The sequence below is a fragment of the Camelus bactrianus genome, chromosome 26 (genome assembly GCF_048773025.1).
Source record: "Camelus bactrianus isolate YW-2024 breed Bactrian camel chromosome 26, ASM4877302v1, whole genome shotgun sequence".
In the NCBI taxonomy this organism is placed as follows: domain Eukaryota; kingdom Metazoa; phylum Chordata; class Mammalia; order Artiodactyla; family Camelidae; genus Camelus; species Camelus bactrianus.
Genome location: NC_133564.1, coordinates 26,367,725 through 26,393,140, shown reverse-complemented (window position 1 = coordinate 26,393,140; position 25,416 = coordinate 26,367,725). Strand labels below are relative to the sequence as shown.

The window sequence follows — 25,416 nt, the reverse complement described above, 5'->3', positions numbered from 1 at the left end:
CCACCAGCCTCGCCTTTGAATCCACCTCCAACACCACCTACCATTTGCACCCTCCATACCAACCTGACTAGACCCTGCTCTCTCACTTTCCTGGGTATTTTCTCATGGAAATTAATTTGCAGTAATCTTCACCCAATTCTCTGCTGGGTGAGCAAAAACTCTTCTAAAACCTGACTAAGTCATAACTCTCAGAGACTAGCTCTCTTTGCTGTGCTCTGCTAGGACTTTGTGATCTCATTATCACAGCATTTTAGGATCCCCATTTAAACCATCGCTGAGTAGTTGCTCTGTGCGAGATAATAAGTTCATTTGATGCTTTTATATGTAAAAGCATGTGTGTGTGTGTGTGTGTGTGTGTGTGTGTGTGTGTGTGTGTGTAACCCTAACAATATCCTCTTGAGATTATTCAACCCTTATAGGTGAATAAATTAGTGTCCAGGAGGTTTACGCCAATGTCACACGGGACCTATGATGGCAGACTTAGCAGTGAACATATGATGGAAGATCTCAAGTCCTGTGTTTTTGTCACCAGAGCACAGCCTCCTCATTGCAACCAGTCACACTGCAGGTGTCCATGCATTAGTCTCCAGAACTCCCATGTGTTCTCTCAGAAGGACTAGATGCGTCCAAATGAGGTGTGTTTTTTTATTCTTTGCATCACCAGCTCTGAGTCCAGTGTCATGCATACCCCATATACTCAGTAAATGCTTGTCGAATGAAATACTGAGTTTTGCGTAGAGGAATGAGGTCTGACTGCATCTTGGAGCAGCCGTTCTGGAAGGGGCTGCAGGACAGTGTCAGAGATGGCTGTTCAGACATCCAGTGGGCAGGCAGTGTGGCCATGGCTGTGAGGGGGAGCAGGGAGTGACTCCCTTTCCAACCCTGCCAAGGGGATGCGACTGTACCAGCTGACCACATCAGGAAGTCTGATGTGGTCCTGGGCCACCTCTGGCGCTGTGTCTTAAGCTGCAACCCTGTTCATAAGTAGGGATGACTGGTTCCGTGTGGTCTCTCGGGAAGTCCCTTGTCACTTGTCGAAAGCCTCCCTCACTTCCATCTTAACAGAAGACACTCCATCACAGCCTCCACTTAATCAGTTCTCTCTCCATCTACTTCTGAAGCTGGCAAGTAAAATGGAGCCGGAGAAAAGCTATGCTCCCTGCAGGCTGCCCTTCTCCTCGGCCTGGACGCAGCTGCCAAAATACCCTGCAACTTTGGGGCCTAAGGGTTTTTTTATGTTTTGAAAAACAATATCTGTGACACTTAGTGTTCCCAATAAGGGTAATGAACATCAGAGCTTGTACATGTCTCAGATCTCGCAAAAGCATGAGATAAGGCAGCATCTGCCAGAGCAGGGAGGAGCAGCGTGGCCTCCTGGCTTTTCTGCTTGGGCCTCATGCCCTGGAGAACCTTCCTGCAAACCGAGGTCTTGGCTGCTCCGTGGGGGGCAGACATAGTTGATCAAAGTCCCAGACGGCTGGATTTAACTGCCTCCATCAGTGCCTTCAAGGTCCAGGGGCCACAGATTAATTTCAAGGTCAGACAGTGGGTTGGCCGATGACTTCACCATAAGCAGATTTAAAAATGATCTTGTAGATGCAGAGTTACCAGGTGTCAACTCCCGGGGACGCTTTCATAGTCACCTTGCCTGATCCTGTTGAAAAAGAAGAGGTTTCACTGCATTTTTCATCAGCTGATGAGTCATCCAGCATCTCTCAGATTGGTTCTGCTCTGAGGGTTGCCGATGGGCAGATTCGAGCCCATTCTGCTGCACAGCTCAGCTGCTGAGCCGTTACAGGAGGTCTAATTAAATTAAGCCATAAGGCAGGAAAAAAAAATGTGCCATAACCTTCATAATCCATGAAATCTTGAATCGTTTGCCAAACATCAATTTCCTAAAAACGAGGTCTGGGGCACATCACCAGGAGATGAAATCCTAAAATGGAAACTGTCATTGTCTACAGTGTGTGCAGGGATGCCAAGACTTGAACCCGGAGAGGGAGTGGGGCCCAAGCTCTGGGCGTGTGAAGGAGGAGTACTCCGTAAACGATGACCTTGAAATCCACATTAGCTCCTGCTAATTGGATGGAGAGAGTGATCCTTTCCATTCCTGAATCTGTAAAGTTGTTTTTTTCTCAGGGAAACGTTAACATCTGCTCTGTGGGGCTAACTCCGTCCTGCGTGTTTTTTTTTTTTTCCTGGTGGAGCTGGGTGAGCAAAAGAGGGGACCCCATATGGGCAGCAGAGCCTGGAATCCAACTTTCTGATGACACACGTCCTCAACTAGCTTCTCCAGGGAGTTCTCCACAGGCAGGGAAGGACAAAAACCAAAGCTAGCTAGGATGCTAAGCATAGGAGCACTGTCCATCCTTTTGTCACCACCAGACAAGGTAGCTTTTCTACCCAAGAAATTTACCACCAATGATGTCTCATTTATTGAGCACCTACTATTTGGCAAAGCACCATGATGCAGCTGACACATATAGTAATTATCTCACTTAATTCACACAGTGATTCTGAGGCTCAGGGATGCTGACTTGCCCAAACTGCCCAAGAGGAAGGACTCAAGTCCAGACCTCACTGGTTTCAGAGCTCATGTTCCTTACACCATATTAATCTTGTCCCACCATGTACATGGATGCTAAGCAAAGCTATACACTATTTCTCAGCTTCCAAAGTGGAATGTGGATAAATGAAGATGAGCAAGAAAGAGCAGAAGGTTTCTACTCTTCAAATTTTCTTCAAAGGCTTTAAAGTCTGAGGAACAGCATGGTCTGATGATAGCTGAGGGGCTCCTGGTTGCTTTTTCCCATCTTCATCTTATTGGCTCAGTGCTGGTAGGCAAGCCCGATCATTTGACATACTCAAGTTGTGAATTCCAAAGGAAGAGTAGTAAATGTGAGGGGTTCATTCTGAATCTCTTGGACCTTAACTATATAAGAAAAATAAACCATTGACTTGATCTTGGAGCAAGGATATTTTGACCTCAGAGATTTAGCCATGTACAAACTCCTGAGTTACTCAGATTTCACTCTCTGCCTGTCAACTTCGTGCCTTTTAGGTGGGGGATTTAAGATGTCCAGAACAACGTGCTATCTATGGTCCTGGGTGCTATACACAATTCTGGCCCTGTCTGGACATTCACTTACTAGAGGCTGTGAGCAAGGTGGAAAGTTCTATGTAGAAGAATGCAGGGGTCTCACTGAGACGACAGAGGAGGAGCATTTATCTGGGAAAGGTGGGAAGTTGTCATGCAAGGAGTCCCAGATAAGGACTCTCTCTCTCCACCCAGATAAAGGGTGAAAGAAGTTTGTCAGAAGGCTAAGTTAGAGAAGGGGGTTCCTTTAAAACAAAACGGTCCTCACAAAGGCAGGGGGACATAATAAGCATAGTGCCATGTACTCGTGTGAGGTATGGGGTGACTGACTATTGCACCCAGAATGATTTTAGGATCCAGCTTTAAATAATATTGAATGAAACAGTAGAAGTCGCTCCCTGTTCATTCCTTCTCCATTTTGTTTAATTCAAGGAATAAATCTTCCCGTGTATCCAAGTGTGGTTCCCATTTCTCTAACCCTTACTGGTTTCCCTTTTTGTCAAATAGAGAGCAGGCTTTCGCCTCAGGTATTTTAGCAGGGCAACAGTATCTTCTTAGAACTTAATTGCATTGTTTCATTTTTATTATATTTATTATTACAGTTTTATTTTCATCATGGCAACTGATTGCAGCTTTCCATTCACATCATTGATACAGTTTCATTTGAAATGACTTTATTGTAGTTTAAAAATGCCATCAATTAAAATAAGAACAATATGCCCCAAAATAATGCAGGTGGTACATGAATGTGGTCATGGTCGTGAAGTTGGTACAACGATGACTAGAGTTTGGTAAACACTGATGTGGTGCGTTTGGAAAATAGAAAGTCATAAGGTGGAGTGAAGCATGAGAGTGGAAGTGAGCACAAAATGTTTGGCAGAAGCCAGTCCAGGAAGAGCATCCTAGGATGCTGAGGAGTCAGGCTCAGTGACAGCATAAGCAGGAAGGTGAGCAGTGGGCCTTGGATGGACAGGGCGGGGGTGTGTGTCTGACGTCTCAGTGGTACAGTCACCATTGCCACCATTAGATGCGGAGGGAGAAACCTAGAATATTTCTTAGGTTCTGGCTTGTTCTGAGGGCGACGTGGGGCTCTCTCCACCAGCTGAGGGCGTGTTTTCCCTTGGCTTGATGATTGACATGACTGTGATCCGAAGTGAACCCCTCCACCTCATGAACTCTGCGTAACGGCTTCATAGGGTCCTTCCCCTCACACTCATGGTCAGAGATCTAACTCCTGAGACAAGCAGAGCAGAACTCAGCATGTGTGGTGGAGTCAGTATGCTTTCAGGTCGTGAAAGAGTTTTTGGTCAAGCAAATGTGATGCCCTTGGACTCTGCCCTAAAATTTGCTGCAGGGTCTACCGCAAATGAGGGAAGATTTCCTAGTTTAATAAAAACTACTTTAAATCATAAACCTCATCGTTTCTGAATAAAGTTTTGCTCGAAGTGTGAAGTGAAGTTTGCTTAACTCATAATGATAACTAACACTCAATAGAATAAGAAGTTTGCTTCTAGATTATCTCCTGAAAAATATAAGAAAACTTCCTCATGTATTACTTTTGCAGGGAGTTAGAGTTTGGATGATTTTCAATGAAACACACTTTTATTTAAATGAAGGATAAGGGATGGGCAATTATGTTCGAGTCTCTTGGCTTTGACAATGTAACTGTATTAACTCTACTGTACATCTGATCGCGAGAGCAAGTCACCCACCACCCTTGATGCAGGAGGCGGTTTTAAAGGATGGAATACAAAAAGCTTAAGTCTTTCAATTTTTCATTGCTTCTTATCCAGGATGAGAGAAACGCATCCTGCTTTATGCATAAAGAGTGACAAGAAATTGAAGAATTATAGATAATGGAAGTGGATGAGAAACAGCTGTAAGTAATGTGGTGTCTTATATTTAAGAGTTTATCTGGGGTCTGACTCCTGAAATTTGGTCACTCTGCAGACCTTTGCATGGAGTATATATATATATATATTTTTTTTTTTTTAAGGAAATAGACATTCTGGATGTAATTTGATTTAGTTCGAATATCCTGAGTGCAAATGCAGGTAAATGGGTGTGCACAGATATCCTACCAACTTGGGATCAATTTTCCTGTTTGTTTTATTAGATGCTTTCGATAAAGTTTGAAGATCGTATTATGAAAACTCTACAAAAACTTATGTATCAGTAAATTTCTGCAAAATTATAACAAAGCGTTAATGTAATAAGCCGTTAAAAACTTAGAGACTTTATGGGAAACAGTGTGACTACAGAAAAAGCACATATAAAATAAAGAACTTAAGCTACAACTTTAAATCTTGTTTACTAAGTATGCCTTTCAACACACCGTTATTATTAAGAAAGGAATTTGCTTACTGGTACTAGATTGGAGAAAGGGTGAAATATGTTTATTTGTTCCGTTTGTGCAATATTGAGGGTGTCGTTTGGAACTGAAAATTTTAGGTTCCCAAATGAAGAAACTGCAGGAGAAGGAGCAGATGGAAGGTAGGCTTTGAACATTCACTATGTGCTGGACATTTTCTGGCTTCCTTCGGTGTGTTCAAATGTAACACTTGCCACACCTCAGTTTGTAAATTCACTTAAATTCCCATGGTAGAGTCAGGGGATGAGCTTGGAGGAGGAAGTTCTCAAATTCACTAAGTTGCTAAGTGGCAGGGATGGTGCTTTGACGGCAAAGCCCCCCTTCCTTGCACTGCAGGAAGCTACCTACACCTGGAACTTGTGAATGCATCCCCCTGGCTACCCTTCATTTCCTTAGAAAGTGGCGCTTAGGGAGAGAGGGCACAGAGTCACTCAGCCAAGCAAACTGGATACTAGAGTAACTTCACACCCAAGCCAGAGGGGCTCATATTCTTCCAAATAGAAATTTGGCTTTGCTTGTACCCTATTCTGTCCATGGGATAAAAGGCTGAAAATAGAAGAGTTGTTTGTGCTTGGCTCAGGGAGGGGGCAGAGAACAATCCCGAGAAATAGGAGTTGCAGTCAGAAAACCTGGGAGCCAGTATCTCCTCTGTGACTCACAGGACCTGTAGCTCCGGGAAAGAGTGCTAACCTTTCTGAGCCTCTTTTCCTCATGATTTAGCATATCAGGGTTAAGAGAACAAAAAAGAAATAAAGGATGTTTTAAGTCATAAACATTATAAAATGTCATTATATTTAATAGTTTATTTATCTGTATATGAGCAAACACAGACATAAGCTATTAAAGATGTTTACATCTACAGAGGTAAGGATTTTCTAGCCTCTTTGGTATGTTGCGGGGTGGGGAGAGGGGTCATTGTCTCCATAAAATTCATTCAAAGGAGGAGAGCTAGAAAAAGAACCTGGGTGGGAATGTCACCCCATTCTCTGTCTCCTCTTTAGAAATTACTGGTCTCCCTCTCCTGGTCTGTTCTTAAAAGGATCAGGTAGACTGTAACAGGTTTCCTTCAGGTAACAGATTCCTTCCCTTATCCCCTGGGTGGGTGATGTTTTGGACGGCTCACTCAAGTTCAAAACCAACAGCTCGCCAGAGAGGTCCAACAACTGCAGTCCCAGGAAGTCAAAAGGAGCTCAAAGCTACATACAGGACTGGGTCTGACCACTCTGCCCCAAAACAGCCTTCAGCGTTAGAAATACTGCAGCTTCCTGGAGCAGCAGCATGGTTCTTTTGTAAACCAAAAGCATTTTGCCTCCCAAATTAATCTTTTGGAATAAGAGTTTCCATAAATTTATTTGATTCCATCCATTTTAGAAAGAGCAAGTCAGAGATCAAGTGAAAAGTGATATTCCATGAGATCATCAAAATTTTCCACTCCTCCTGACTTCAGAATTGCCTTACATAACCCCAAATCTCTGACATCAAGTCCCTTTATCATTTCTCATAAGGACAGAGAGCCAAGAAATCTAATGATGAGTAAGACATTAGATTGGAAAGACAGATTGTTTGCCACTTTGCAGAGCTGGCCTGCATTTGACATTCAAAAGTCTGCATGGTTGAAGCACATGGGGGTTGTAATAATTATCCAGATACTTAGTGTGGCCACATGTGAGTCTTCCCTGTCTTCAGACCACCCTCCACCATACGTGCTTCTGCCTCTAATATCAATATATCTTAGGTACTCGATTTTTAACCTAAATGACTAAGATAGCTGTTTGTGGTTTTTAGTTCGGGGGTTGGACAAAGCCTCGGCTGAAAATTGAAGACACAGGAAAGTGTCTTCAGCTTTAATTTTTAAATATTCTGTGCACGCCTTGATTTGCTGAATGGCTGGTTGGGTGGATTGGACAAGTGAGTGAATGTGGTGACTTCAGGAGAGTGTGTTAAGAATTTGCACGTGTGTGTGTGTACACCAACGTTGACACAAATATGAGGATTCTGAGTAGTTTTGAAAATTTAGTAATATAAAAAGTAAAAACTAGCACAAAGGTCACTCTTTGAATCTCCTAGCCATCAGACTGCTTTGGAAATGACACCAGTGGGTCCATTACTAGGTACTAGGAATTGTACACATGGATGGAGGTGGACTTTGGTGGGAAGCCTTAGGGGACCCTCAAACTCCGAAGGAGGCCGATGGTCACCCCAAAGCATTGCTGACCTCCACTCCACATGCTTCAGAAGTCCTGACCCCGTCTAGGATAATGAATAAAATGCTCGAAATAGATAAAAAGTACCACCCATGCAAATACCTGCTTGCTAAAATATGGCTTTTGTTTAGGCTGATTTCGATGAGAGCAGTGATAGCCTCATTGCTATGACCTAGAAGGTGGGAAATTTCTCATGCATGGGCCCTTCCCTGAGCAGGCACGTGGACATTTAGTCTGATTTACTGATAGAATGAGGAGGAAAGAAGCCAAGTTAGCCTTATTTTCACTTAAAACCATGAGTGGATGCATCATGGGCCTGATGGAGAAAAGACATTTAGTAAAGGGAGAGGAAAGCTTAGCAGGCCTGGCTCTGACTGGCTGCTTCGTAGGCTGTGGAGGCCACCAGATTATCTGAACCACGGTAGTAAGTTTTCCTTTCATGACCGGATGGGTTTCCACACTGACATTTCTATTAGTCTAAGTTCCTTGCTATCCCTGAAGAATATGAGAACATCTGAGATCCAGGGCTTAGAACGTCCTCCCTGATATGTTATTGTGGATGGGGTGGGGGAGGGGCGAGGGCGGGGCTGGGTGGGGCGAGGGCGGGGTGGGGGCGGGGCGAGGAAGAAATTATCACATTATTGGTCTGTGACCCCTTCAGCAAGAACACAGTGGTAAGTGGAGTCAGCAAGCAGAAGATGACTCAAGAATAGACGGGTGGACAGCAAAGGACAGACAAGATGATCATGGGGGTCCATGAAACACAGTCCTAAATGAGCACACCCATCACAGTAAAAGGAGAGGTGCTGGTCTAACAGACTGGACCATTGTCTGCAGACCAACGCTCCCAGGTCTCCGCAGAGTAGCATTTTTATTGCAGTATGCCTTTCATGGAAGATGAACAGAACTTTAAATAAATCACAATTACTTATTGCTTAGTATTTTGGATAATAAATTCTTTAGTTTATCAGTACCTCACGGCCTTCAAATGTGCATTCTTCAAATAGTTTCAATTACATATACATTCTTTCTCCTGAACAATAAATAATTCTTCAAAAAAGAAAAAAAAAAAAGAAAAGAGAAGATACATAATTTTAAAGCAAAGAAAAACCAAAAAAAAAAACCATATATTTTTGACATTTATCTTAAACTTATATGAAAACAACTCTATGTTAGATGTTTAAATATAAATAATAAAGGACATTATGTTATTTACAATGTTACACAGTAAAGTTGAGAGAGTAAAAAACGGACGTTAACTCATAAAGACAGTAAATGATTTAGGGAAACATCCAAGTAATGTACAATGTGTATTTACAAAAGAGTATATAATAGAACTTGTGATATGTGGCTATTTCCTCTTGTCTACATTTCTCTGCAGTGTTTCACGGGTCTTTGTGGATAGAATTCCCTGTGGCTGGTAAGATACAGCCAGTCCTTAAAGATAAAACTAGGCCTTTCTTATTTTCACCAAGGTGAGCCATGCACCTTTCAACCCCAGGCCCCCTCCAAAAAAAAAAAAAAAAGAGTATTTACTGAGCAAGTTACCCTGGATAAACTCTATATCAAGACAGTCACACTTAAACAACAAAGATATGTCATATTGGCGTTTGGGACACATTCACCACATACCCCCCAGGCAGAGCCTGCCATTTTGGAGAAAGAACAAGACCAACCAGGCAATCTCAAAAACAGAAGTCAGACCAGGCAAGGAGGGCGAGCAGGATGGAAAAGGAATCTGGAGTGAGAAAAAGGAGTTTTGCAGACACTACGCTCCACTACGTATCCCCCAGTGGGGTATGATTTCAGACCCAGGAAACAATGTTGCTGTCAAACTTCTAGGCAAATTCCACTACCTGAAGACCCACCAAAGTTCCCTATATGCTGGGACTTAGGTTCATACTCCTTCTTTCGATTGCCACTGCACTCCTGAGTTTATAAACGGGGATGGTGACAATTAAACACCCCAGAGATGTCCCTGTGAACACAAATCTGGTGGCCGTGGCAGGCAGCCCTGAGGAATCCTCTGACCTTTCTTATCAAGGGATTCTCTGGTTCTACAGACAGAAAGCCTGTCCGAACTGAAATGCCACCATGGTGAGTCACCAGAGCCAAGCTGGAAATAACATTTCCTCTGGTCCCCAATTTTCATATATTTTTGCAACCTGAAAATTTACAGCAAGTTTTCATAAGGAGGAAAACGATTTGATTTATTCCTGAAGAACTCTCCAGAACGGGAGACATGCCACTACTCTGATGCTCGAAGAATTTGAAACAGAAATTTTAGAGTTTTAATTATGGCAGGAATTTCTTTATTGAAATAGTCTAAGAAGGAGTCAAGGTCTTCGAAGGCAATATTAGAAAGAGTGAGGGAACTTCTTGGGGTTGATGGTTTTCCTCCCCCTGCCACGAGCTTACTCATTTCTACAGAGTCAGGAGACCAGCGTAACTGGCACACTTGTCAGGGGCTCCTCCGGGTGGGCTAGCGAGCAGGCGAGGACGCCGCTGAGCGCAGGGGAAGTGGTATGGAACAGTGAGGGATGACTTGGGATACTGAACACTGCGAGGAACTCCAAGGACCTGTAGACAGGAGTATCCATGGATTATAGAAATACTTAGGAGCTGAAGACATGGCTCATGCCCAGCCTGCACTTCTCTTCTAAGACTTATTCATGTCACTTCTTCCCTTTACTTTCCATACAGAGATTTGGTGAAGAAATTGACTCAGTGACTCTCCTTGACATCACGCCTGGTGTCCTGAACCCTGGCAAACCTGTATCCCATTTTGTCCCTTGGCTCCTAGAAGGCCTCTTGGAACCTAAGTAAAGCTCCAGCCTGATCTGATAGATATCAGATCGGGCATGAAATGAGGCCTGCAATTTTTCAAAAAATTATTCTTTTCCTAGAGTGGCAGTAATCTCAAACGTCTCTCCCTAGAGGCCTTGCTTGGATTGGCCATCACAAGAGAACATGCAAAGTGTAGACCCATCTTAATCCCATTTTATGACAGGAAAGCAAAAAGTAAGAAAGTTGAAGGGGAGGGGAATGGATATTATAGCTGCAAATGGAGAGGTTTGCACGCAGGTGGGGGTCATTTCTGCAAGTAAAGGTGCAATCTTTCCAACTGTCTTGACATTTCCTGAGGATTCATCACTCGGGGGAGGTTCTTAACTAATCACAAATCACATGCACATTGGCCGTTCCTGACAAAAACGTCCATGCTTAGTTATGACCTACTCAAAGCAACATTAAAGAAAAAAAAGAGAAAAACAATGAGAACAAAAAAACAGTTAAAAGTGCTTAAAAAATTGCTAACCAAGTCACACAACTGCTCTCCACCTACGTCTTCTCTATATGCACGCTTCCTAGACAACCTAAGACAGAAGTATTTCCCTACGATGACCAGTCACCATGACAGACAACAGGCACATTTCACTCTGGAATCATTTCAAACAAATTGCTGCGTGTGCTGTTTAAGCTGAGTTTTTTGTGCCACAACATGTCTGTTCTTGAGCCGAGAAGACATAACCAATCATTGGCTCCCAGACCAGTGAAAAACAAGTCAGGAATGATTGCACCTTTTCCAGCCATGCTTTGATCTTCAACTAGATGAACTGCCCAGGAAGGAAGTGACACCGAGTCCTCAGATTAGGGGCTGGTTTTCACCGTGATCGCTAGCCAGAACCCACTTTCTACACTATCCTGAAAACGGTTGCTTTTTGCCAAGAAAAAAATCCATCAAAATAAAGTCAGTGGTAGTTCCTTTTAGTGAGAGCAAGCTATCTTCTGCTTAATCACGTCATTTAAAAAAAAAAAAAACACAGTATTACTTTCTTCCTAATATGTAACATGACTTAATGCAGTTTCCTGCTATAATTCATAGTAGCATGCTGTTGAATCTACTATTATCTCAGAGCCCAATGAAGCAAACCTTTGGCCGGCAGAGTAGACACAACTCATTTCATACACTGAGAGCAGAAGAGAACTTCATATGAAAGAGGATTGGGATGGATATGTGCCATTACAAGACGTACTGAGTGGGTAGTTGGGTACTACTTGAAGCAAACAGAGGGACAGCTGAAAATCTGGCAGACCATACATCCAGTCAACGTTGCAATGCAATGCACAAGGAGCCAGCAAAAATGGAAAAAATATGGCGTGGGGAAAGTTTTGCTGAAATACTGTGAAAAAGCTCTCACGGAAACGGTACAAAACTTGCTCTCGACATAACAGAACATAAAGGCACCAATTGATCTCTTTCTCGTTTGGAAATACTGTAAAAAATTGCTACATATGGCACGTAACACATTTTTACATACATATATTTAATTTATAAAAGTTTTTCTTTTTCCTGTTTTGCTATCTGCAGAGCTGCTAAAATAAAATAAATTGTTTAATTTAAGGTGGAATACTTTATTATATAAAATAAAGTTTTACAGGTGAATCTATGTGTTTATTTCGGTTTTATACAGCAATAGGGTCTTGGTTAGCGATTACACTAGACAGCCTGGCCTGTAACTCTTCCTGCGTGGAGAAGCGGCCCGCTGGGTTAGTCCTGCCGTCAGCCAGGCGGAAGGCGGGGGCTGCCTCCAGGCTGGCGGCCAGGGGGTTCTGTATGCCCAGGAAAGGTGTATCTTCTCCCACTCTTTCATCTTCTGTTTCGCTCTCTGAGTCACTGCTCTCAGCGCTTGTGTGGCTGTCCATTTCTAACCTGTTGGCCACGTGGCCATCGGGCTTGGTTCTTTTGGCCCGGCGGCTGTTGGTGAGTTTCTTAGCGGGCTCCTGAGCCGGCTCGTACTCCTGGGTGGTTTCGTAATCCTCATCCTCCACTATCCTCAGGGGGCTGGCAGGCAGGCTGTTGCTCTCATGCGCAGGGTTGCAGTGGAAGGAGTTGAACTGCTGAGGGGGGTGGTCAGCTTTCTCCCGCAGCCGGGGGGGCGTCACAAGAAGCAGGGGTCTCTCCTCTTCCACGAAGGGGCTGATGGCCATGGAGGGCATGGACATCGTCGTGCTGGACACGGGCGGAGACATTTCCGAAGGGGGCGATTTGGGGGAGCTTGGCGTGTGGAAATCTACAGGTGACATACGAGCCGGGGTGGTCATTGCTGACACATACCTGTGTGAGCACAGAATACCCTGCGTGAGTGTGCTGGCAGAGGAGGCAGGGAGCGGGGAGGGGAAGGGGACAGAGCTCACCCACATTAATACCGTCAGAGATCAAAGAACTTCTATTCATTGTATTCTGCTCGGGTTTTTTTTTTTTTTTTTTTTAACACTAGGACATTCAGCACCCTTGGAATCTAAAATTATGGAGCCAAGAATATCCTCACAGAAGGACATGCAAAGAGCAGCTGAATTGCCTAGCTCATCAACGTTGGGGATTTTCAGTCTCCTCAGGATTTTAAACAAAAGCACATGAGTCCAGACAAGGGGGCACCAGGTCCTGGAAACCTCTCAGTTTATCGGGACCAAGGCTCAGGGATTTGGAAGGGAAAGAAGTATTACTTAAATACTATACCTTCCTAAAGGCCAAGGGGTCTTAGAGAATGAAGCCCAAATGGGGAATGGAGGAAGATCTAAGATGAGCTGCGGACAGCTGGATCTGCATGCATTTGGATCTGTGTGCCTTGTCTCTCCTTAGCTCAGCTATAAGGCTACGTCTTATGAAAAAAAAAGAGCATAGTAACTTAGATTTATTCCTGACAACAGCGTAACACATTTGTGTGCTTTTCATTTTTCCATGAAATGCTACTTTTTAACATTCAATTGGCAACTATCCCTCCCAGTGAGCATGACATCCCAAGGTAATTTACGTTGGCTTCGTACTTCTGTCCAGTCTCTGGTCTAGCTCTCTTCCAAAACCCAGGGCTGCCTCGGTCCTTGGCTTATCTTTTGTGACTGCCCAAGGGTGGGCTGTACCCCACTCATGTCACGTTATGTCTGATAATGCTCAGTGAATCTCAAGGGTCAAGACCTTCAGTGCATCGTTTTTACCATATCATGCTTTCTTTCCCCAGAACAAGAAGACCTGACTTGGCACCGAGAAAGATGTGGCTTATTCAGAGTCACATTTCTCAACCTGGATAAAAATCTCACCAATGCATCGCACTCAAGGACTCTTTTTTTTTTCCACATTGGCATTTGCAGAGTCTAATTTGACACGACCTGTGATGACACAGGACACCATCATCTAGACTCTAGCTAACAGGAACAGGAAACCCATGAACTCTCCTGCTTTTCTGCCATGATCCTGAGTCATGTGGATGTGAGATCTGACTGTGCCTAAAATGGGAAAGTGTCTAGAGATCGAAATATCTGGGGCTTGAGTCTTCAGACTTTTTGTTTTGAGATACTTAAATTCAGCCATCTGAGAAATGCTAATCCAAATTCAAGCCACCCATAAAGGTGATTCATCCTTTCTCTCCATGAACTCTGGGTTCAGGTGTATTTTGTAGTCCTGGATAATCTAGTGTAGGTGAGGAAGCTCACCCCAGCAGGGAAATGCTGAAGAAAAATATCACATGTAGTAATGGGGACAGAATTTATCTCTAATCTATTTTTCAGGTTTTAAAAAAGACTGAATTAGGACCAACTTGATACATAAAGACATCATTACATGAACTTGAGGCTAATGTTTTTAACGAGTTTTGGACCATGCCTACTTTTTCAGAGATGAATTACAGAACAACCTCTGATTCCATAAAATTCTGAAATACCATTTTGAGGTTTAAAAAAGGAATCAGCAGGCTCTACACGACCTGCAGGCCCAGAACCGGCCACCCGTTGTTGTAAGCACTTCCCAGTGTATGAGCAGGAGAGAGTATCAAAAGGATGTGAAAACCCATGAAAACCAGGTAAGTATGGTTTCCACATTACGTAAACCTTTTAGCAAGTGGTGAAAACTTAGACCGAGACGACAATAAAGCAAACAAACAAACAAACAGACAAAACCCCACTGGATTTGAAAACAGGCAAGTAACAGCTTCCTGCTGGGCTGGGAACGCTGGTTGGGTATACCTCCCTCTCAGTTTAGGGGAAAATGGATCAAGGAAATCTATGAGTTCAGTATTTCTGTTAAGCATGTCTTTCAGTTTACTTTCCTCTGTTCTTTATTTTACCTTTGCTGTAACTCCCCCCTGGCCCAGCCCAGTCTCCCCAGAAGAAAGCCGACACATTTCCGGAATAAGGACCATATCATAGGCAGCATCCGCTTTGAAAAGCTCCCGTGAGGACTGCGAGAGGCAGCGCCCAAGAGATGCACTGAGTCATCCCGCCTCGGACTTTCATAAAAGGGAGACTACTGGCGGAAGGCAGGCGGCGGTCCCCCACGGCCGGCCGTCAGCCATGCACAGCCCTTGACTCGATTTAACTGAGGCTGGAAGGCAAGAGAGAGTTAGCGCAGGGGCGCAGGAGGCCAGCCCCACCAGAGTCTGGATAACTGGCCACTCGGGATTCTAGCAGGGTCCTGATCAATCACTGATGCCATCGCTCTCAAATTACAGTTGAGGAAACAGCCCCTGCCCTGGCCCCCGCCCAGAGGGTCTGAGCCTCAGGCCAGAGCCGGGCTCTCCAGCTGTGCTGCGCCTTCCACACCCCATCATTCCAGCTCTTTAAGAGTCTGTCGCCTGTCAGCCACCGGGACGCCGCGAGCAGCTCGGAAGAAGTGAGTCCAGTCAAACCAACAGGTGGTTTCATCAGCTAGGAGCGCCCATTCTCATGAGAGCAGGTTCCTTGGGTGAGAGCGCGGGTGCGCACGGGGGCTCCCTTAGTGGGGCTCTTTCTCCTCTGCAGTGGCTCTGCCCTTCGGTTTTACCTTTCACTATGAGGAGAGTCTCGGTAGGAGTCAGGGGTTTCTCTGGCATGCCTGAGGAAGCTGTTACACTCGCGAGGGCCTCCCAGGCCATTGAGCCGTCCTCTCGGGCCCCCGGCTGGGCTGCTGTGCCTGCTGTTTTCCACGGATGACATCACGATCACAGAGTGGCTTTCGGAAAGGATGCTCTCAGTGTGGCCGTTGCTCCAGCTACAGAGGAAACGTGAGAGGCACAGACACACACACACACACACACACACACGTATATTTAAATTATATGCACAAATGGAAAGGAGAGGGTGTGACCTGACAAATCTTGCATGTGGCTGGTGCATCACTAGTTTACTAGGACATTGCTTGTCTCAGAACAGAATTGCTACAAAGATGCTTGCTATAGACAGGATCCTTAGTTGGGCTTTGTAAGGATACACTTTATCAGTTCACATGTTCAACACACATTAGCCAAAGGCCACTTTGCACTAAGTATTCTTAGGGTCTCTCTGTTCTTGAGTGGCTGAGATGAAGGAAACACTGGCCTCATGGACTATGTTTGGGATTCTGCTGTTGCCCCTGGTAGCACACACTCAGACCACCAGGGCATTTGAGAATTTAGGGTTCGGTATTTAACAGATTCTCAGGTGCATATCCCAGAGCAACCCAACCACTGGAAGAAGTCACCTTCTGAGCATTATACAGCATCTGAGACAAGCTCTTCCCAGGGCAGCAATCCTGTAAGTGGTCGGGCGCGAGAACAGACAATCTCTACAACGGGGAACAGCAATCCTATAAGTTAGGGATGATTTCCCCTGATTTTGGTAATGGAAAAACTGAGGCTCAAATTCAACAGCAATTAAACAGCCGAGCCAGCTGCTGCCCAAAGTCTGTTTTTGTCCCATCTCATACCTTTTACTGCACCTCATTGCCCCCTAAGCTCCCGCCCGCTTTGTCGGCGGCGAGAGCACAAGGCAACATGTAAAGATGGGTCCTGGGGGAAGCGCCATGCTGTCTTTCATCCTCATACCTGTGACTAGGAGTCTGGGTGACCGTGGTGGAGTGATGAGCCGTCGAAGTATAGTGGCTGGTGGAAAAAGACGTCTCCGCCTCTCTCTCAACAATGTGCTCACTAGAGATGACGTTTTTAGATACGTATTGCTGGAGAAACGAAGAGACATGGCTTGAAGATTCAGGGAAATCAAAGCGCTGCCACTGTCATACACATACACACACTCCACTCTCGTGCACATGCCTCGTAATATGTCCTGTTTCTCCAGCGGCCAGGTGGCAAGGCCTATCCTGGCTACCGTGGTCTTTAGATTAGATTCACGGGGTTGAGGAATCACTCTCTGGATGTGCACATGGTGCAGGTCCTACCATCACAGCTGCCTTTTATCAGAAACAGACCTGTGTCTTCTGCTTCCAGTTGACAGCATGGCAAGAATGCAACACAAATGTCTCTCCAGTACTTAGTTTTGTAATGGTTGCTGCCAAGCCAAAGACAACTAACAGATATTTGAGTGAAACTAAAGCACACAGATGGTTTATCTTGTTTCAAATTTTAAGTCATTAGATGAAATAACAACAAAAAAACCCCTCTATATTTTGGATCTATTTTTCTCTCCGTTTCCCAGGGCCCATGTTGCTCGAATGATATCAGAGACATTTTTAACTTGTTGTCTGTGGTAAGACCGACAGGGCTACTGAGAGACGTGAAGGACTCAAAACGGTGGTCAAGGTTACACATTTTGACAAAACACATGATAGAGGGCCTTATATTTCATGCAAATAGATTCTATTTTGTTTTCACCACCGAATCACAGCAGCTATTGCTGCCTTTTATTAGTGAGAGAGGGACATTTTAAAATTGCCTTTTAAAACCCATTAGTATTTACACTGACTGGAGTTAAATTACAGGAAAAGGCACAGGCAGGAACAGTCTGAGATGAAATAAGGGCGCTTTATAATCTGATGGGTTTTGGGCTCTAAGAGAGTCCATATATTCATGGAAACCTCCCCCCCACCAAAAAAGCAACTTGAATTATGCTTGAATTATATCTGTTTCTCTTAGTGGAAAGGTTTCTCCATGTGGATCTTTGCTTTAAGGAAAAGACGGTGTTGTCACGTGTAATGAGCCACTTCTAGTCTGTGTACCAGACTCTTGCCCCTTGGAAGGCAATGTAAACTCAGAGAATCTAATGAAAATAATATTTAACAATTACACAACACTCACTAAATGCCCCTGGCTAAGTGTTTCTGTTTTGTTTTGTTTTAAGAACAGATTTGGGGGGGTGATTAAGTTTATTTATTTTTATTTATTTATTTTTAAGTGGAGGGACTGGGGATTGAACCCAGGACCTCGTGCATGCTGAGCACATGCTCTACCACTGAGCTATCCCCTCCCCCACAAGCATTTATACAGATTATTTTTTAATGCCCACAAGAACTTTGTGAAGTAGGTATTATTTTTAGGGCTGTTTTCATAATGAAGAAATAAGGTTTAGAAAGTTAGAGTTCACAGCCACGGGGCTTGAGCTGTGATTGGAATCCAGGCAGTCGTTCTGCCTCCTGTGTACTGTAACATACAAAGTGACAGATCAGAGGTGTGTTAGCAGTGAACGCATTTATCAACCGTGCAGCGCACTCTGCTGAGCACACTGGCAGGGGGAGGAAGGCTGCAGAGGATGTTAACAGACCAGCACCTGACAGTCTCCTGTAGGTCTTCCCTATAAGACTTGCTAATGGTTGAGCAACTGGCAACCCTGAACTTGGGTCTTTAATATATTTGCCTCCCACAAAATACATCTCAGCCTGTAAAAAGCCAAACATTAGAGGGCGATGAAGAAAAACAGTAGTGGATTAGGAAGTGCAATACTCCAGAGCCAGGAAAGCTGAATCCAGCTCTGCTCTGGTCCTTATCTGTTAAAAAGGGAGGTTTTGGAAGGTCTCTCTAAAGACTCTCAGAATCGAATATTCTATGACTTCATTATATTTAAAAGTTGAATGTGTAGTAAGTTTTTAAGAAATAGATACTTGAATGTATACTTGAATGATACTTTCATCTGCAGGGTTGAGGATCATGTCGAAAGAGGGAGTCAGGAAGTGTTAAATTCTTCTAGTTTGGCTACTGAGGGGCCAGTCTGATAAGTGCCTTGGCCCTTTCACGCCCTGATTTCTCCTCTTGGAAATCAGAATCAGTAAAGCAAAATGCCTCGAACAAAAAAAATCACTCCAGAGTCTTTAGTCCAGTCACAGTGCTGACCAGCAGTAGACTGGAGTCACCTTCATTTCCAAATTATTAAAAAAAATTTTTTTCCTTCTGATTCTTGTATCATGAATTTTATTATTTTTCCGTTCTTTCTTCCCGTTGTGGTTTCCCTGCAGAACCAACCCAACATTATTATTTCCACCCCTTAATGAGCACTTTCTAAGAGAAAATGGGCTGGTGTGACAGTCACCAAATCCACTTTAAAACGTGTTCCCATTATTTTCTCTGGCGAAATCTTGGATTCCTGGAAGCCCTGGTGATTAATGGCAGCAGCTAAGAGGCTGAAAGCTTTAGAAAATAAACCTCAAGGTGCCTGAACAGAGGAGACATGCGGAGCTTTCCCACGGGCCAGCATCAACGTACATTCACCAGCTGAACGTTCTCGGGGGGCGGGTTCGGGTGGTGAGGCCCGTTCGCCATGTTCGCCATGTTGTTTCGTTCGGACCGAAGACTCTGCCGAAGCCGGTCATGAAGCTTTTTCCGCTGTTTCCTGGACGGGGAAAAAAAGGAGCATTTATTTGTTCGATTATTTATGTTTTTCAGTACAGTCAGTTCTTTATTCTATCAACACAAAACTCAAGGCAGTGGGTCGGTGGTGAGGGAGGCAGAGGGCCTGCCACTCCAGCTCGGAAGTGGAGTCACCCATCCTTAGCAAGTAGATTTCAGAAGACAAATGGGATGCTTACAGAAACTTAAGTGGACTGCTGAGAGATAAGGGGGGAAAAAAAAAAGAAAGAAAAAGAAGACCAGACGAGTCAAGTGGATATTTGGCTAAAACCCCAACTTTCCTAATCAATCCATCTCTGCCTGAGCCCTGCAGATGGCCTTTTGTCTTTGCTAACAATTCACGCTCTGCAGTTGATAAGACTCATCTCATTTATAGACTTGCCTGCCTGTGTGTCTCTTAAGAAAACGCAGTTAGCTTTGAATCTGTCTGTCATACATGCTGTGTGTGAGTGTATAGATAGCATCATACATGAGTGAAGGTGTACACCTATTTTTCCAATTGGTTTTGGCACAATGATAACATGACCCTACCCTAGTACCACTGTTTCATATAACTGGGTAGTGAAGATTGAAATACTGAGATTGAAATATTGAGATCATCTCACAAGGTGGATTCTGTGAAGGCTGCTTTATCTCCATGCCTTGCTCAGTGCTGGCAACAGCTAAATCCTGGGGCATTAAGAAAATGTCACCTGTGCCCTTGCTTTGGTGGCATAAAAACACATTGCCTTTGTTGCTCTATGCAACATTCGGGTCCTAGGGATACTCCCATGGTTAGTTTTGGCAAGAGAGTTTATGCCACGAAGTGACAAAACAAAACTGGTAACATTATTTCAGACTTGAAGTGGAAGCTGTATGTACGAGGGGCAAGTGAAAGGAATTCGTGTCAGACAGTCGTCTTTGTTAAAATGGACCCAGCTTAAAGGACCCAGAAAGGGAACACAAATCTGTTGTAATGTTTTCTCTTTTATTCTTTCAAAGCAAGTTTCACTTTATTCTCCTCCCAGGAGGTTCTTTCTGTAATCTCACACTTTGAGAGCATTTGAACTGGTAACCTAGTTAAATGGAACTGAAAAATAATCGTGATACCGTTTAAAAAAACCCCCAAACCCTGTATTTCAAACACCACCAAGTGTTTCCTTTGTCTCCTAAGTGTGAGGTGGAACGTGTCCTCAGTAGCGAGCGATAGGACGAGCTCACCTGTAGCACCTACCCCACTCCCCTCAGGATGCACCCACACCCACAGACACCCGCATGTGGGTCCCTATGCAATCCTGCCCCTCCAACCCTTTCTTCAGTCAAGGGCTGGGGTCCACTATCAGAAGTCCTCTGAACGCTTTCACACAAACAGGCAAAGCTTTCTAATGGATGTGATTAGGAAAGGTCCTCGATGTTCGAGAGAAAAAATATGGGCTCCTCCTCCTCCCTTTTCTCCCCCAAGACTGGACTGCGGAGCCTGGATTCTGCAAAGCCCTCGGCGGCTGGGCTGTGTGCGCACGGAGGGGAGAGGAGGCGGGGAGGAGGAAGTTACTTGGTCTTGCAGTAGGCCACCACACACATGATGCCGACCACAAGAAGGGCGATGCAGATGCCGGTGATGGTCAGGACTCGCTTCTGGTAGAGCTCCTCCGCCTCTGGAAAGGGATGAGAGCAGATGTCACCACGGTCCCCGCCCCGTGCCGGCACTGACAGCTGAACAGCTGGCATGCTGCACTGCCCATGTTCACAAGGAAATACACACGGGACAATTCATGACTTTTGCAGACATACTTAAGGTACAATCTACTCTGCATTACATTTTAGACATAAAACAGCAAGGCCCGTTGTGGGGGGGCACTTATAATTAAAAAAACATGATATTATTAAATTAATTATAAGCTACAGATATATAGGCATTAAACTGGCAAATCATTAACATGAATTATAAAATAACTATTTGGTTAAAACTGTCTTTTTTTATTTAAAAAAAAATCTCTCGCAAAGACAACAGGAATCGAGGCCAATAAAAGGAGCTGGAATTGGCACCACTGGGACCCTCCCCTCCCCCTTCCTACCTTCTGCCCATCGTTTCATCTTCCCAGGCCCTCCCCAGCCCACCCACCCGAACCTCTTCTGTTTCCCAGCTATTTTATATTCCCGTGGTCTTTACAAAGAGCCACTTCTAACATAAAGTAAACTCAAAGACATCAGCAAACATGAGCTTGACTTGTAGTTAGCAACAAAACTGAGGCAGGATCCCCATGATTTGACAGTAAAACGTGAACGTAAGCAACATGACATGGAATAGCAGGGCACTGTATCAGAGAAAAACCAGTGCGACTCGGGGGAGAGCCCTGGACCCTGATGAAGCTTTGTCCTTTGAGGAACAATTACTATTACTTCACTGGTTGTACTCAGAGACCTGACTTTTTCGCAATAAAACCCCACTAGCACAAATGATACACGATTAGGAATGGACTGTACATTCCTGCACTGACCCACCTGGCAAATTAGCTGATGTAGGTTGCACTCAGGCAAGTGTGATGCTTAGAACTTTCAGGTGAAGGTACTACTGTACCCCAAGTGTAACCAGTTTGTATTCATGGAAGGCTTTCAATTTCTAAGCTAGCTTTTGAAGGGCAGATAACTTGATTATATTCTGGTAGGTCAGGCTCTTAACAAGACTGGCTGATTTAATAGGGAACCTGATCCCCTTAGGAACTAGGCTTCCAACCAATCCAATCACACTTCTTGGGAGAAATTCACAAGTTCAAGGAGAAGGGGAACTCGACCAGTTCATCATAAGCGATGTACGCTGTAACTGCTATTACGATGAACAAACTGGTCGAGAACTGGGGGTTGTTTTCCACACGAAGGTCTCTTATCTGCACATCAACATGGGGCCTTCTGGAACCTTTTCAACGTATATTTTCTGTCTCAGCAACACCACCTTTTTTTTTCTCTCTCTCCCTGCTGAGCAAGGGCAAGTCGCAAGAAGTCTTCTTGCAATGAAAAAGTGCAACGTAATTTCTGTGATACAGTAGACTTTATCATTAAACAAACCATTTCCTACAAGCCAAGCCCATGGTAATCAAATTCCAGTTAACAGGTCAGGAACATTGTCAAATCAAATTAATAGAGCACTGATTATTCACAGGAGGAGGAGGAGAAAGAAGTCAGTGGGTAAAAAGACCAGAATGCCTCAGAGATCACACAAAAACAAACCAAAAGGGTTGGAAGTGGAAAGGAAAACAAACCAAGAGGACAGACAGACTGACAGAATGATGGAGAGAGATGGGGGGGTGGGGCGGGGGAGAGTCAGGTAGGAGGGAAAACAAGGTTAAAAAGTGAAGGAGGAGCCATCTGAAGTCCCTGGCCCAGCATGCCTGATACTAAGGGAGGAAAAAATAAATACATGAAAGAAAAAGCAGAGGGGGGAAATGCCGGGGTGGGAAGAAGAGGTGGATGCAGATTTGGAAGGGCGAGCCCATACAGCATAACTCCTAACCTAGGCTGGCGGTCACGTGGAAGCCACAATTAGGGAGCAAAGCAGCTGGTGCACTGCAGGGGCAACAACGGACCAGGAGGCGGAGAGCGGTGTCACATAGTTCTGTGCCGCAAAAGTTAAATGAGGACGTGGCGTGTGAAGGCTCACCAGTTAATTGCTAGTGTCTGCTGCTCATCCCCCCTCCCCCCCCCCGCCCTAAAGCCACAGGACAGGGAATTAAGTGTCATAAGGTGTCCATCTCTGAGCTGATGCCGCGGGGACTCCACCTTGACTTGGCATCCGGGTCAGTTTCTAGCACTAAGTCTAAGCTGCAAAGACATCACCCCCCTGGTCCTTCTCCGGGAATGCAGGACGCAGAGCAGGGATCCTTCGGTTGTGATGAACTGGCTAAGAAACAGGAGTGTGAAAGTATCATTGCCTAGAAAATGAAGACCCTGCTCTACGTCTTTCACTTTATTTTTTCTTCTTTTAAATCAGGAAGCACCTGATAGTCGCCTTCCCAGTCTATCTTTAGAAAAAAATTGGGAAATTGCTTCTGCCAACTACAAAAAAGACCTACCCAAGGGCTGAAGGGGGGAAGGCATCGTGCCTCTCAGGGGTTCTTTGGACAAGTGTTTTGGTGGCTGTTAATCATAAAAGAACAGACTGACTTGGATGAGTGAACAAACTTGACGACTTGCCCATTCTTCCTAGGTTTTGTCAAAAGACACCCGTTTTCCAGGAAAATCAGTCCTGGGAATAGAAAGGCAGTCCAGTAAAGGCCAAAGGGCAAAACACAAATGGCAAAGAGGAACCAATTAGAGTCAAGGCCCACGGATCACAGGTGTGGGTTAGGATGTGGGTCAGGGACCGAATGCCTTAAATGTTTCTCAGCTAAATTTCTATCTGATTTCCCAATTGTTTACTAGATCAGGTGACCCTCACAATATGTGTTCAAAGAGAAACATTTGATGGACAATAATGTAAACAATGTTTTTTTTTTTTTAAACCTCTTTTTTCTCCCTTATTTTTTCCCCCTAGTGTGAAGGGCCAATAGCACAGGAGCAAATCAGAGGCAGCACTGATGGAAAGAATCCACTAATGCCATTGGTGGATCTGCCTTAATAAGTAGAAACACTTCTGGGGCTATACGACTTGGCCGGGCGAATTAAAGTCAATCAGATCAACACGTTTTTCAGACTGGTCTGGCCAGGCCAAGAGACAGAGGCCTTGGCGCCTCTGTGTTAATTGACCTTTAAGTTCTAATCTTCCTTAAAGATGGAACATTCTGGCCAGCTGGGGACTGTGGACCCTCTGGAATGTTTGCTCTTAAGAGGTGTGTTGTTCGTACACGGTGCCTGTATGAACTCTTCACATATTCCTGAGGGCGGTCATACCTCTGAACTCTGCATCACCCTACTTCACTGGCTGGGAATAGCAATATTAAATTCAAACATTATACCCTAAAGTGATAAAGCAGGAAAGATGCTGTTAGGGAGAAGAGGGAAGGTGATGATAGAACGTTTTCTTCCCGGCAGGTAAGGCCAGTAAGCCTTTTTAGTAGGGGATCATTTCTATCTCAAGAGAAGTAACCTGAATAGTTAACTTGCCTCACATAGACCACCTGCCACCCGCGGGATGGTGGTGGGATCCCCTCTCACTCCTGGGTGACGTTCTCTCACGTGCAAAGGACCACTCACATTCACATGGGGGTTTTCCCATCAAATGAATGGTTTTCTCTTGGAATTTTTTCTTGGGGGGAGGGCGGAATGGGCAATTAATTGAGTTTCTGTAACTGATGGAGCTTCCAACAGCCTCATTTTACAAAAATTATGGAAAGCACATTAGGGGTAGACAGTGATGCTGGCATCCAAAAGCTGGAGGCGGCATTCAGGAAGCCTGGGGGCCTGTACTGAGAAGCCTCGGGAGAAAAGAATGCCTTCCCCTTCCTCCCAAGGCTGGCCTTTTCTCCCAACAATGTAGGATGAAGGCCTTCCAACAAAGGATGCTCCAAATTCACACGCTTGCTCATAGGAGGTAGCTCACATTTCCAGTGTGAGAATTTCTATGTGGTTACTTTTTGGGATAATCTTAGTGACTCTAGTTTAATCCTATTAGCGCTGGGATTTCCAACGGAAGTAACACAAGGCTTGTTTCTTTCTATTTTCTATTTCCTGGCTCATAAGATAATGAATTTGACCAGAACAGTGCTTGAATATCTCTGGAAAATCAGAATAATTCAAGTCTATGCATATAATATTATCTTGCAACATATGTGCTTTCTATGTTCCTATATTAATAGGTGACTTTTACATTGTATGTCAAAATCCCGTTAGCCTAAGATGTGGAGTGTTTTTAAGCTGATGTATTCAAAGCTTCTGTTTGCCCTCAGGTCCCTGGTTTGGTTCCTCCTTAGAGCCTCATGCACCACTCCTACTTACCCCAGCTCTGAAATAACAGCCTGGCCAGATCCAATCAGTGGGTCAAGGAGCACGGGGTATGTGTGCATTTGCAGCAGGTAAGGTGGTTTTAAACTCTTAAGTGAAACTTGGGAGTCTACAAACTGCTGCGCTCAATCCCAATGTCGGTCAACTAACCACAGATTGAAAGCAGAGAAATCATTGTTATGGCTGTATGACCCCTTCTAAAGAGAAAGGAAATTAGTTAGGAACTGAAAGGGAAGAGTAGACAGGGAGAAA

At 44.5% G+C, this 25,416-nt stretch overlaps 1 protein-coding gene across 13 annotated transcripts in view; it reads right to left on the bottom strand.

The window, feature by feature from the left end:
* Positions 1–3,754: 3,754 nt before the first annotated feature.
* Positions 3,755–25,416, bottom strand: part of LOC105067618 (pro-neuregulin-1, membrane-bound isoform) — a 203,697-nt gene continuing 182,035 nt past the window's right edge. For 8 of the 13 annotated variants that reach the window (XM_074353783.1, XM_074353781.1, XM_074353784.1 and 5 more), the window contains 5 exons: positions 20,783–20,885; positions 19,108–19,234; positions 16,504–16,634; positions 15,486–15,692; positions 3,755–12,788 (listed from right to left, as the gene is read on the bottom strand). In XM_074353783.1, coding sequence (XP_074209884.1) covers positions 12,137–12,788; positions 15,486–15,692; positions 16,504–16,634; positions 19,108–19,234; positions 20,783–20,885 — 1,220 coding nt within the window. In that variant the 3' untranslated portion in view covers positions 3,755–12,136. Of the gene's footprint in view, positions 12,789–13,190; positions 13,333–15,485; positions 15,693–16,503; positions 16,635–19,107; positions 19,235–20,782; positions 20,886–25,416 lie in introns of all 13 variants that reach the window. The other 5 variants (XM_074353788.1, XM_074353787.1, XM_074353789.1 and 2 more) reach the window with 1 other exon arrangement.